Source organism: Agelaius tricolor, unplaced genomic scaffold (assembly GCF_023055355.1).
Source record: "Agelaius tricolor isolate 1412-34295 unplaced genomic scaffold, bAgeTri1.0.p SCAF_16, whole genome shotgun sequence".
In the NCBI taxonomy this organism is placed as follows: domain Eukaryota; kingdom Metazoa; phylum Chordata; class Aves; order Passeriformes; family Icteridae; genus Agelaius; species Agelaius tricolor.
In genome coordinates this window covers 10,489,936-10,503,791 of record NW_027269276.1, presented here as the reverse complement: position 1 = coordinate 10,503,791, position 13,856 = coordinate 10,489,936, and the positions used below count along the sequence as shown (strand labels likewise).

Here is a 13,856-nt window from a genome sequence, read left to right as displayed (position 1 = left end):
GAAAATACAGTTGTCCCGATGAAAAATGTCTTTTAAACTGACAAGATAAACTTTCTTGCCAAGAACAGTGTATCTTAATGACTGTTCTGAAAGTGTTTATGTCTATAGTATGGACATTTATATATATGGAATATAATATACGAAAGGATGTCCCATCCCTAGAAGCGTTAATGCCAGCTTGGATGGGGCTTTGAGCAGCCTGGTGTAGTGGAAGGTGTCCCTGTCCATGGCAGGGGTTTGGAATCAAACGATTTTTCAGGTCAGTTCCAATGCAGGGCAGTCTGATTCTAGAATCACAGATACAGGAGTATCACTCCTGCCATACAACAGAACAATTACCTTCATATCAATTAAATGCATTTCTTTATCATTAGTAGAGGGTGAACATTCCTTTCTTCTACAGTAACTCTTCTATTTCCTGAAGTTCCATTCAGAGGAGAAGCTGTGGGGCAGCTGCAGCAGCAGCACCGAACTTGTGCAAGACAAATCAAACCCAGCTCTACCCCAGCTTCCTCTCTGGCCTCGGGCACATCCCTCAGCTGCCTCGTGACTCGCCTACCCCTCTGCAAAGCTCCAAGGCATTCTCCTCAACACAAGAGAAAAACTTCTTATAGTTTTTTTTAAAAAAGTTTTTATGTACAGCAAAGACATAATAAGTACCAGAAATACCAACACTGAAACCCCTCCCTGAGAGTTAAGAGGGTTTTTTCCATGCTATTTCAAGACTGTGAGGCAAAAATATTTGCTTAAGAATAAACTCACTTATGGGCTGGCCTATAAAACTAGATCAGAGATTATTCTGAATTGGAAGAGACCCACAAGGGTCATTGAGCCCAGCTCTGTAATGAATGGCCCATATGGGGACTGAACCCACAACCTCAGTGTCATCAGCACCTGCTCTAATCAATGAGCAATCAAAACGCTAAAGGAACACACCAAGGGTGCCTCATCCCAGAACACACAGGAGTAAAACTGGCATGAGTGTTTTATAAAATGTGGCATTCCTAAGGAAACACTGAAAACTGCCAAACAACTATTCCTAACCTGCTGGTCACTGTCCTACCACAACGTGCCAAGTGAACTTTAGCCAAGATACTAAAAATAAACTAGTACTGGCTCAGAAAACAGTCAAAACATTCTATTTGTCATTCATATTGGGACCAGATTTCCCATTTTAAGGATCTCTCCTTTGTGGCTGTCTGCTCTTTTCCTTATTTGGGAGATTTACATGAAAACACAAAAATCATTCTTTATTGACAAATCTCTTGCAGAATGGTCTCATGACAATGATTTATGTGATATTGTGCTATATCATCACTCATTATTAGGATTGTGAGAGAACAGTCTTTCACATCACATATTAGAAATAGAGCTGTAGCTGATCCAAGCAGGAAGTGAGTGATTCCCACCTGCAAGGCTGCCATAGCAAAATATTTCAATTCTCAAAGATAATCCCTACCTTACTTTGACATCCAAAGTGGATTCAATAAAATTTGACTTATTTAAATCTGTCCAGCAAAAAAAGGGTATGTTGGGGTTTTTGTTTATGTTATATTTATTAAAAACCTCCACAAGACTCACTCTTATAATGTAATTTCATGATTTTAGGAAAATAATGCATGTTCTTCTGCTTGGTTTTATCAAGTTCAAACAATTCAGAGATGCCCAGACTAGAAAGACAACTTTAATTCTTCCTTTCCTGTTGTCAGTCCCTTATTCAGGTTATGATTACTATTGCTATGACAGAGCAATTACCTGATATATTTAATTATCATTTTCTGTGCAGCTCAAAACAAGTTTAGCTTACCTGTAGTGGTAAAATAAAGATACAGCAGATCTTGTAATCATAAACACATCTGGGTGCATTTGAAAGTTAAATCCTTTTTTTGCTTGCAGAATTGAGGAGTGTCTGTTACTTAAAGGAATCAGAACTGTTTCACATACCTCTTACATGCCCTACACCTTAAACACTCTCTTGCGCAGTTTAGTCTGCACCTACAGGTTTGGTTGGTTTATGGCAGTTGGGTTTTTTTAATCCTTTCAAGAAACTTGTTTTGGCAAAGGATTTAGGGCAAACTTCTGCTTTCAGATTTTGCATTTTGTTCTGTAACGCACACACACACATATATATGCCAACTCATCAAAACAGCAACTGAAAACTTAGAAACCTCAGTACAGGTATTTCAAAATGATTCTGCAAGCATAATACATCCAATTCTCACATAATTTATACATTTCATTAGGCAACAGGGCCCCATTTTCACTTTGGGGTAGAAAACAGAAGGCAGCCCAAGTGTATTACCAACTAAACTAAATTAACTTCAACACATTGCTTCCTTAGAGCATTTTACCAGGCTTTCAAAAATACTTCAAGAGTGTTTCACAGGCTGTGTGTTCAGATGAGGGCAGTAAATTTACCGACCTTAAAGCAAAAAGGGGAAACAAATGTACTAAGTCAGGTCGGACTGCTAACCAAACCAAAACATCAACAGAATCAACTCTGCAGGGTGATTCTCCAGACATTTCAGCACATTTCACAGATGGCCAGTGGTTTCACTGGACAAGTGAGGGAAACAAAAAAGCAACGCTAAGTAATTTGTCCAAATCTTAGCAGACCTTTTTAGGACCATAGAGGAAATGTTGGTGAGGACAGACAGCAAAGTACCTCCTCTTTTTGATAAATGGCCTTCTTCCTTCATAGTGCAAGGAGAAAAATTGAAACAAAAAAAAGGACCATCACTCAATTTAGTCTCAAGTGAAGGTGCTACTAATTTCTCATTGCACTGGACAAACAGAAGGTATCTCCTATTGAAACTTGTAATTTTTTCTAACAGGAAAGGCTCCTTTGGTGAGCCACAGAAACAACAATGCCAAAGAAGCAGTTTGGTGGTGGGCTTGGTTTTTTAAATACTGACATGCTTAAGACTCAGGGGAAAATGCAACCAGTAACAAATGAAGTAAACTCCAGAACACAAGACAAGCTCCTTTTTGTTTCAGGAGCAAACAAGAAAATGCATAAAACAAAGTGCATGCAAATATATGTGAACACAATTCCTCAGAGATTTCACCCACACAGTACAAGTGGAGTGCCAAGTGCACACGAACAGCACAAACAGGACTGATCATGCCACTGGTTTGTAACCACAGACAAGAAAGATCTGTCAAACACAAAAAGATTTGGGAGAAGGCTGCCACACTTTCCCTAGTCCTTACAACAGAGCACTTGTGATACAAGCTTATGCTTTAATTGCTCTCACAGCATTGAGATTTATTCTAGTCTGCATCCTCTAAAACAAATTACTGCTTTGCCACTGCCATCAGGAAATGCAAGGTGGTTTGATCACACCATCTAAAAGCAAACACTGAAAACACTGCAAGACCGAACTTATTTTTGACTGCAACTTTTTCATGTTTGTTCAACCTTTCACATCACAAAACCAAACAAAGCTTTATTGGAATCAACTTTTGATAACCAAACTCAATTCTAAATATAAATTTAAGTCATGCTGAAACATCAGATTTTCAATCAGCTGCCTATTAATGGAAACACACCCCTTCAAAAGAAACCAAGATTGAGACAGAAGCCTCTTTTGTAGATACCCCTAGTTTCAATTTACAAAACGTTTTGCAGCAGCTCATTACATATTTCAGTCCAACAATTACAAGTCTTTCAAGACAGCACATATACTGAAGAGCTCCTTTGTTTCCTATATAAAAGCTACTGTAGTCATCAACAGCTGCAAAGACAGAAGATGACACAAGCAGGAACAGACTGGTAAACTTTGTCCTATAGTTATAGCACTGTACATTTAATCTTAGAAAAGTTTTTGTTCATTGTAGCCTAATATCATTCAGCAATTTCCATTAAATAGGATCTCTGTCATCCTGCTCTCAGAGGAGAATGCTTAGATATCAATCTCACCATTTACAGGGTGAGAAAATAGACACAGATGCCACATCTCAGAGGGGTATAATAAAATCAGCTGGTTTACTGTCTCAAAGTCTGGAAACAAGAAGTCTCATCCCAAAGTAAAATAAAAACAGAGCTCAAACTTTTGGGATTTTTTTTTTTAAGAAAAACAATCCTGCTTCTGAATCCTGGATTTCATCATTTAAAGGCTGTGTTAGTAGTAAGGCAAGTCACAGTTCATCTATTTTAAGATAAACGTTACAAATATGGAAGTCATTGTTTCTATAATTAGTTGCTTCTAAGTGGCAGATACCTCGGGAATGGTAAATATGCAGTCCAACTGGAAACACCAGCAGCAGGCCATTTAACGAAGCACAAAATTTAATCTTCCCTATTTACATTTAACATAGTCATTTCAACACAGCACTTAAAGCAAATACACTATGAAGTGACTTTTTCCCTTTTCCCTCAGCTCATAAAAAGGGAATCGTGCACAATTCTCTTCCCTTTCACAGAATTAAGTATCATGTTCAGAACATAACAAAGCGAAATATTTAACATTTTTACCTATATATAGAAAACAAGCAAGTGGCACAACATGACAAGCTGGCATGTTTAAACTCAAAGCCAGACTATTCTAAGGGGGGGGGGGGCAAACTAAAATTTAATACTCACAAAGCTTGTCCAAAGACACAAAAAAAGCTACCAAAAGGATCCCTTTCACTTACCTACTTTACAGCATTTAATAGTACAAACTTCTAAACTCATACTATCCAAATGGAGTAGTAATATTTGAGTGCTTTGTAGATAGTGTACTAAAAGGATAAATCCAGCCCATTTATGCAAATCAGTCTCCTGATCTCCACGAACCAGTCAATGATAAATAATTTTGTACTCAAACAGTTAAGATATTCATGGAATCACATCAGTAACACTTAACTTCACCAAAGAACATATTCTAAAATGAGACAACACAAAACTCACAAAATCCAAAATCGTTCTGCACTTTCAAGATTCAAAAGAAAGCAATGTATGGGAAACCAGACATTTTCCAGTTTTCCTCAGCTGAGAAACCTTCCATGGGTAAGAAACACTGAAAGAAACTGGACAGGATAAAAGAGCACAAAACATTGATCTAGATCTACTTCTATGACAATCATATTATCAAGCCACCTGTTGAGTGGTCACGAATAGCAGAGGTAAGCAGAACAGGCTGTCTTTAAGCAATACTAAAACAAAACACAGGTCACTGATTTTGCAACTTCACCTGATTTCTCAACTGTACTAAAGGAACCAACTGTCTTAATCACAGAGCAAGACAAAAGTATAAGACTGAGAAAAATCACAGCACAGCAGTACCTTTGAAAGGGGAAGTTGTTTCTCTTTAGTTTTCTGTCATATTCTGCTTCAACAGAAAGCATCATCTGCTGAGTTTTCTCTCTTTTAGGAAAATAACCCACGCTTCTCTGCTGAAATCCGTACACTTTTTAATGGGAAAAATTTTGTTCTGGTGTAGACAGAAGTAAACTTACACACCCACTACAAAAATTACAACTACTCTTATCATAAAATAATTGGCCTTAAGCAGCTTTACTCCATTTTCGTCTCTGTCAGCTGCCAAAATATCACTGAGCATATTATAACAAGTCACATCAAAAATTAGGTAACAGAAACCTTAAAGGCAGTCCAAAAGAAACATCTTTTTTATCAATTAGGTGCCCAAATGATCGTGCAACCAGAAATCTCATACCGATTCACTAAGCCAACACCACAAAACTCTGTTTACCCATCAAAAGCATTTGGGATCTTCCTTTACTCTTGAAATACCACGCTAACACAGCACAATAGTCCTAGCTGCTCATACTCCAGTTCCACAGCAGTTACTCCTAAAGCACATACAGTTACTATACTGTGCCTGAGAGAGCATTCTGAAGGAAAGGAAGGACAGAATCAGTACTGCTAACACACATTTGGAGGCTTTAATGCTCATTTATCAGATGTCATGCAGTACAGGCACAGAAAGGAGCCCAAATAACGAAAAAATGAAATGGCTCCCAAAACTGATGCAACCTTACCAAACACTTACACTGGTAAGAAATTATTACATTCAATTCTTACAGCACAAAAGGGTCAGACCCAAAGCATATAGGAGTCTCCCAATCAAGATGCTACTGTATAATGAGCAGACAAAAGCAACACAATTGTTGAATCATTTTAGAAACTAATCAGGTATTCATTATTTGTCTGCCTAGAAGCCTCACTAGGGGCTAAGGAACCAACAGGACCTGATATGCTGCAAACATAATAAACAAGATGATTCCTACTTCAGAGCTTAACTACACCTTCAAGTTGAAATACTGCACTTAGTTAAGACAATCACTCCAAGTCGACACTTCATACTGTAAATAACATCAGAACTCTCTGTTTTCATGAACTATTTGACAGATGAAAAGAGAGTGGTTTGATAAGGACACGTGTGGGAACCTCTAGTACTGAAGAGCTCGAGCAACAAGGAATAAATATTTCACAAGTGTACTGCAGTACTAATTGCAGATGAAACAAAGGGGAAAAAAACCCCACCACACCAAAATCCAAGATTTTAAAGCAAAAAGTACTACAGATTGGACTAATGTAAATTTTACAGAATAAGATGGGGTTTTCTATATGAGAGCAAATAAAAAGCATTAAAATTAAAATTATTACCACACCAAAAAGCCCAGAAAGAAAGCCACAGTGGGAGCCATACTGTAATAACACACACTATTCACAAACTTCCTTAGATATATGTACAGAATGAAAAGCAGTGTATCTTTACAGAGTACATTATTAGTCATTATCTACTTTGCTACAGGAACCTGTGTTATTTTATTCCTTAACCCTACTATTAGAACCCCTGGAGACACCAAAGCTAAAAACTAGGAAACAAAGAGCTGTAAATCACCAATTTTCAACACATTCTGCTGAAACAGAAGCTTAGAAGTAATATCGGGCTCTAGCAGATGACATCATTCATTTCAGATACATCTTTTAGAACTACCTCCAGATGATGAAATGTTTTATTGCACATATGTAACAAATCATACGAATTCTTAAGTCCCTGCTTCTGTTTCTTCATACCTACACTAATAAAAGCTCATAAAAGGAAGGCAAAATGATTACCTCACAAAGCCAAGTTTAATACGGAAGAAAAAAATACAGCGACCTGTAGAATTAGTGAGCTACACCCACTGAGCTATGAGGAGACCATCAGCTGTGTCCTATCACTGAAAACTTCAACCCAGCCGTGACATTTACAGGAATCAACAAGAGTGACACCTCGATTGTGCTGTTAAGTTCTCACAGAAACCTGCTTCTTTCGCCAGAAACCAAGTCTCTGCTACTGACCAGGCAGGCTTAACCTAAATGTCACTAACTGCGATACTTCCCTAAGCTTGAAACAAAGCCTGGAGGAACAGGGGGGTGAACAACAGACCCGAGTTCTGAATTTCCTTGGAATTCCCAGGGCAGCCGCTCCCGGGTTCCCGGCTCCCCCGGACAGCGAGGCCGGGCGCGGCCTGACGCCTCCCGCCCAGCGAGGGGACGGCGGCGGCGGGCACACACCGAGCTCCGGCTTCCAGCCCGCAGAACGCCCTTTCTGCGCCTCCCGAGGGCCGCTCTCCGCCGGCGGGGGGCGGCGGCTCCTCAGGGCCGGTCCCGGTGCCCTCACGGGCGGTCCCGGCGCCCCCCGCCCCGCAGGCCGCGAGCCGCGCCCCGCCCTGCCGTGCGCTGCCCGCCGCTCGGCCGCTGCCGGGGCCGGCACGGCCGGGCCCGCTCCGCTCCCCGCCCTCACCGCCGCCCCTCCCGCCGCGGCCGCTCACGGTCCCTTCGTACCTTGTCCGCTTTGTCCATGGCTCCAGCTGCGCCGGGCGACGGCTCTAATGAGGGCGGCGGAGGGCCCGGGCCGCCTCCCCCATGGCGCTGCTTCCCCCGCCGCGCTCCGCACACGCCCGGAGCGGTGCCGGCCCCGCTCGCGGTTATCACGGGAACCGGGACCGGCTACGCCACGGCCGGGGCGGGACGGGCGGCGGGGAGGGACCAGCTGAGACGGAAGCCGGGCGGGTTCAGGCCGGGAACGCCTTCGCTCCCCGCTACGGCGGGCGTTCCCCTCCCGCGTTCCGGCCGCCCGAAAACAAACGAGGCCGTGACAGCAGCGTGGCGGAAACCTGCGGGAATAAGCGCGGGGAGCGCTGTCCCCCCACCCGGGGCCGCTTCGCCTGCGGCCAGCGAGGGCGGCAGGTGCGCGGCGGGCCCGTCTGCTCGCGGGCGGCGCTAGGGGAGGCTCAGGCCGACGGCGTCCTTGAAATTATCTGGAACACCGAGGGAAAAAAAAATCAAAAAACCCTGTGATTTATTTAGAGGCAGAAATCTAAAAATGTCGCAGCAGCGTCTGGAGCGCAGGGCTGGGCTGTGGAGCGGGTCCCGTGTGTGCAGGGACTGGGGCGGCAGCAGCGCGGGGAGATTCTGAGACCCGAGGTTTGGCACGGCTTGTGTGACGTTTCCTTTATTTTGCTGCCCTGCTTTAACATGTGGTGAATGATGAGTAACGCCAGCGAAATCCGTGAGACCGTGTTCACCTGAGCCAGGAGAATGGGAAACGCATGTAGGAGCCTGTGCTGCACATGATCCCGTAACAACACACGATCCCCTACGTGTGTTCTGCGGGGGATGTCCCCACGTTTCATTACACTAATAGGTCTGCTGCCTTAGGTTTAATGGAAATGCAGCATGATCTATTTACAACTTGGTTGATTCATGGCAAGGGGAAAAATAAAGCAGAAATAGACTAAGTACCTTTGTGAAAGAAATATACAAAGGATATCCCAGATCAGGCTATTGAGTGCTTCCAGGTGAAATACATTATAAAAATATTACCTATTAATACATGAGTCAGGTTCTTGCTTGATAGAGGTTCTTTTGAGGAATAAATGGCTTGCTTTTTAAAGAATCAAGTAAGAAAGCCTGTATCTGAATTTGACAGTAGTAGAAGCTATCGAGAATGTCTTGACAGACTAATCTTGCTATAGCTTCCTAGATTGAACCTTTACTTTATAATTAATCTTTCCAGATTTATGATAAAACATAACAATTTTCCTCTTAAAATTTTATTTATTGGATAAACCAACATAATCTCTGTACTTTCTTTGGAGTTGCTCTTCACCATTATAACTTAATATGTACCATATGGGATTATGAAGATGGCTATTGCATGGCACAGCAAGATCTCATCTTGTGAACAGATGAGATGAACAGAGAATTGAGCAGACTGTCACTGCCTTCTGTGCTATTCCATCCACATCAGCAGGATCACCATCTAAGGTAACTTTTGCCTAGATATCTGCAACATTACATATGTTCTGTGATTTAAGTTTTCATGAGGTCACAGTACACAAATTCATAGGTCCCACTGAGCATATGGGAAAGGGAGTGGGCCAGGTTGTAACCCCAATTAAACTGAACTTTCAGGTTTCTACTAATTTCAGTGAGTACAGTGTTTTACTACCAGTGGAGAGAACAGGAGAGCTGCTGCAGTGTCCTAACTGATACAGAAATCTCATCTGAACTGGAGAAGCTGCAGCAGTTGTATGCTTTATATGCACTTCTGTAACCCAGCACTTTTTGCGACAAGATTAAATGGTCAGCAGAACTCACATAAGTGTTTATAATGCTGGGTGGTAAGACAGACTAATGTGAGGTTATGAGGTTGTGTTCCCAGGGGCTTTTACACAATGAGATTTGTTATTTCAACACAAGTCATGAAAGTAAAACTGGGTATTAAGCTGGTTCTACACAGAGCTTTCAGCTGATGCAATGGAACAGCATTTCATCAGTCATTGATGAACTTAAATATGAGATGGAAATCTACAGATAAATAATTATGAAACATAAGCTACCTAAACTTCATCTCACTTAAACAACAAATCTCTACTGAGAAAAAAGTAGCAGTTGAGAAAAATTCTAGCAGTTGAATGTGTTTCACTTATTTATGTGAAATTACGCAGATTTATTTCAAACTTAATAACTTTTCATCTCCAATGTGGGAGAACTTGCCTGACTGGACAGAAAACAGTGAAAAAATCCCACTGAAACAACCAGAACAATCATCTTCTTGTATTATCACACCACTGTTTCAGTGTGGAATGCAGCTTAATTTGTTCAAATTGATGCTGACCATGGAATATATATTATGACATTTGCTTAAGATAGTTGCTGTGTTTTTAAAAAATAATGACTCATTATGGCAAGGCTGTCCGTAATGAAATTCTTCTTTTGTTCCCAAGATACATACCAACAGAAAGGTCACACTTGAAAGGGCTGTTATGCACACTCAAATAACAGGAATGTCTAAGATCTAAATTGGGCAGTGATTAAATAGACATAATATCTACATAAATCTGTACAATATACAGAAAGTCATGTTGGCTGACCTGAGTGGTCACTCAGGTGAAAAAAACTCAAGTCTCCCTTGAAATTTAAATGTGTTATCACCAAAAAGAAAAAGAAACCAAAGCACTCAGAACCAGTTATGTTAGATCCTCTATCCACAGCTATCACAAATATGCCAGGGTATCTGGTTACAACATCATCTTGATCAACTGTTGTGTAAGAGAACTTGACAGTGTCAAAATTCCTAAGGAAGCCATCAAAAAATTCTACAAACGCTGTTGAATTTTAAAACACTTGGTAGCTGCACGTGGCTGAATTTAAACATCCTTGGCAGCCGACTTTTCATACTCAATTGTAAGGGTCCAGTTCTCAAATCTGGAAGTTTGTAAACAATTATTGGTATTTCTTTGCTGCAACATGAAGTGACTAGCTCATAAGCAAAAATGATGGTGGAACTCAGCAGGTGCTGACTGCAATTTTGCTACTAAGTTTTTGACTTTATTGCTGCATCTACTGGGTAGTGGAGATACTCTTCCTGAACACAATGAAGGAAACAAATCAAATGAAGAAGAAAATCTAGGTCGACACAAAAATAAAAAATGGGAGACTAAACCAAATATCTCAGTAAAATGGATAGGCACTTGTTAATGACTGTATTCAGAATTCAAATCATAGGATTACAAGCGAATCTAACAGCACATGTGGGGCTACTCACACCCTTATTTATATGGGCTCTGTTTACATCTAGTGGGTACAAAGTCCTGTGAAACACAAGGATTTGATTACACACATCTCACTGAAGTCAAGGCAGCTTCTCATATGGAAAGCTTGAACATTTGTAAAGGCTTAGTGGCACTGGCATGGAAGCATGAAATAAAGGTTGCTCAGTAACAGCCTCCCCCTGACGGCCAGGCAGGCTCAGACCGAGCTCCACGGCAGCAGCAGCACCTGAACAGGGACTGCAGCAGCACGAGTGGGGCTGGAGGCTGCCGTGGTGAGCAAGTGGGAAAGGGAGCAGGAACGAAGCAGACCCCAAAATGACAGTTTTACTGGCCTGGGACTAAAATCTTCAGCATAATTACTGAAAAAGACAAGTCCACAGAGCGAAGTGTATCTTGGCACATAAAGCCATATGTGGCGATGGGACAGGTGCTGTCCTGCAGGCAGCCCCAGCAGGGAACAGAACTGGAACCAAAGTGGGAAGGTGAGCTGGGAGCTGCTCCAGGAAGCTGAGAATCACGATTGACCAGCGATTACTGCCTGGCAGCAGGCAGAGAGAGCCCAGCACTCCCACCGAGAGCAGCTGCAGGGAGAGGCAGCAGAGCCAGCCAGGACAGAGCTGCCATGCAGCCCCTCCTCACACAGCCAGGGAAGGATCAGCCTTCACCCTTGCTGCAAGGCTTGCACTATTACATCTAAAATTTAGCACTACATATGCAATTATTCTATCACAGATAGTTTGCAACCTACCTTACCACACAGAGGCATTTCAATGGTGATAATCCTCTCTTAATATCTTAATTAACATTTAAATAGTTGACTAGCTTGTAATATAGTTTACCTAGTTCACTAACCTGGTTCTAAAATACATTTTTAGCACTTTGAAAATAATAAAGTAACAGCTACACTTTTATATTTAAATTCCATATTACTATCTATATAAAGAAATTTAGTTCTGTATTTAGCCTGTATTTTTGAGAAAGCAAGGGGTACTGTCCCAAGTGATGTCATTTTACTCTACTCCATATATACACAGTTCCTACTCAAATTAATTCAGTACCTCTCAAAGAAAAAAATATGAAAATACAATCTTCAATTACAGACAATGTTTTACAGCTGACAACTCCTGAGTAATTATGAAATCAAGAGTTTATTTGCAGACTAAAATTCAAATAACTTCATTATATTATTTTGCTAGGTGCATTTCAGCTACCTTGCCATTTTTCTGGGGTTTATTGTGTTGTTCAATGTATTTTCAGGCCTTTTTAAAAGGAAAATGAAAATAAATTGGTTTCAGATCCAATCCATTAGAATAGGACTTTGAGATGCACAAAGAATACATTCCTTCAAAGTATGTTTGACTAAAAATAATAGTAAAAATCTAAAACGCAGACATAGCACCCACATCCTCCCAGATCTGCCTGTTGTTCAGTTGTAACGCATAAGCTGCCAGCAACTCAAAAGAAGGGTTTATAGATACACAGCTTAATCACTGTTGTAATCTTACATAAGATTACAACAGCCATTAAAATGTTCTTTTGCAAACAGTGTTATGGTAACTGGCTAAAATGCCAGTTTGTCTTGTACCAGCAGCAACAAGAGGTGTATAAAATCACCCAAGGAGTTGTGACAAGTGTGGGTCTGACAATTAACAATAATTGTAGGAATTTAATGATTGGACCCAAGACTGAGAATGCAGTGAAGCTGCTTACCATGTCTCAAACAACCTGCAGTGCAGTGGTGTTTCTTGGGAAAAAAAATCATTCACCCTCTTCCTTCAAGTGCTTGTTCACTTTTCCTGAGGAGACAGAAATGACATCAGAACCAACTCTACCAGGGACTAAAGGTGGGCTATAGCAACTCTTGGTGATTTATTTCTGCTGCAGTTGTATGACAACAGAGCTTCTCAGTATTTCCCCAGAGAAAATCTTCATCTTCCAGTTTAAGAATTGTGTGAACTCAGAAAAGGGGCAGAATCCCTTAGGGATGATATAAATTTTCCTTATGTGCCTAGAGCACAGATGCTAAGGCACTGTACACATCAGTAAGACCTGAAGAATGCCAAAACACACAACCATTTCTTAGAGGTAGACTGACCCTTCTTCTGTCTAAAAACATTGCTAGCCCTCACTGTTCAGACTGACAGTCCTTCACTACTTGGAATAGTCCTACAACAATTAGTCCTTCAGAAGAAAAAGATAAAACACGGGAACTAGATGGACATGACAAGATGTACTGCAGTATTCCCATTTCCTTCTTGAAAAAAATCCAAGAATGCCAAAATGCCTCCCCAGCAGACATATCTGGGATGGAAGAGGTTACATCAGGTACAACAGACAAAGTCAAGAAGACTTTTATTTTCAGTGATTTTAAGTTTATGGACAGTTCTCCTTTTCCCCCTCCTTTAGAAGAGAGGACTTGTTCCTTCCCACAGCGAGGGAGGTGGGAAATGGCACAGAAAGGAAATCTACTCAAACAAACACTCAAACACTGTCCCCTGTCCCCATGGAAAGGAAAACCTTGACAGAGCTGTGACAATGCCTTGTCCCCATGGGAGGAAGAACCCTGCAAGATCTGCTATCCAATATTAAATCACTGGATCTGTAGGTAAGGGTCCCAAGGATTGTGCACTGTTGTTAAGTTCAATTTCACATCACCAGGTATTACTGGAATTTTCAAAGTAAAAACTACATTACACATCACAGCATTATAAGGAAACAAAATACAAGGTGCTTTAGTCAAATATTATATACAAATTTTACAAAAGAAAAAAAACTTTGCTTAAAAATTTAAATTTTACTAT

General features: G+C 41.1%; 1 protein-coding gene across 3 annotated transcripts in view; it reads right to left on the bottom strand.

Annotated features, from left to right (window-relative positions):
* The window catches only part of SECISBP2L (SECIS binding protein 2 like), a 28,021-nt gene extending 20,107 nt beyond the window's left edge, over nt 1-7,914 (bottom strand). For all 3 annotated transcript variants that reach the window (XM_071441479.1, XM_071441478.1, XM_071441480.1), the window contains exon 1: nt 7,781-7,914. In XM_071441479.1, coding sequence (XP_071297580.1) covers nt 7,781-7,798 — 18 coding nt within the window. In that variant the 5' untranslated portion in view covers nt 7,799-7,914. The remainder of the gene's footprint in view (nt 1-7,780) is intronic.
* Between the last annotated feature and the right edge of the window lie 5,942 nt (nt 7,915-13,856).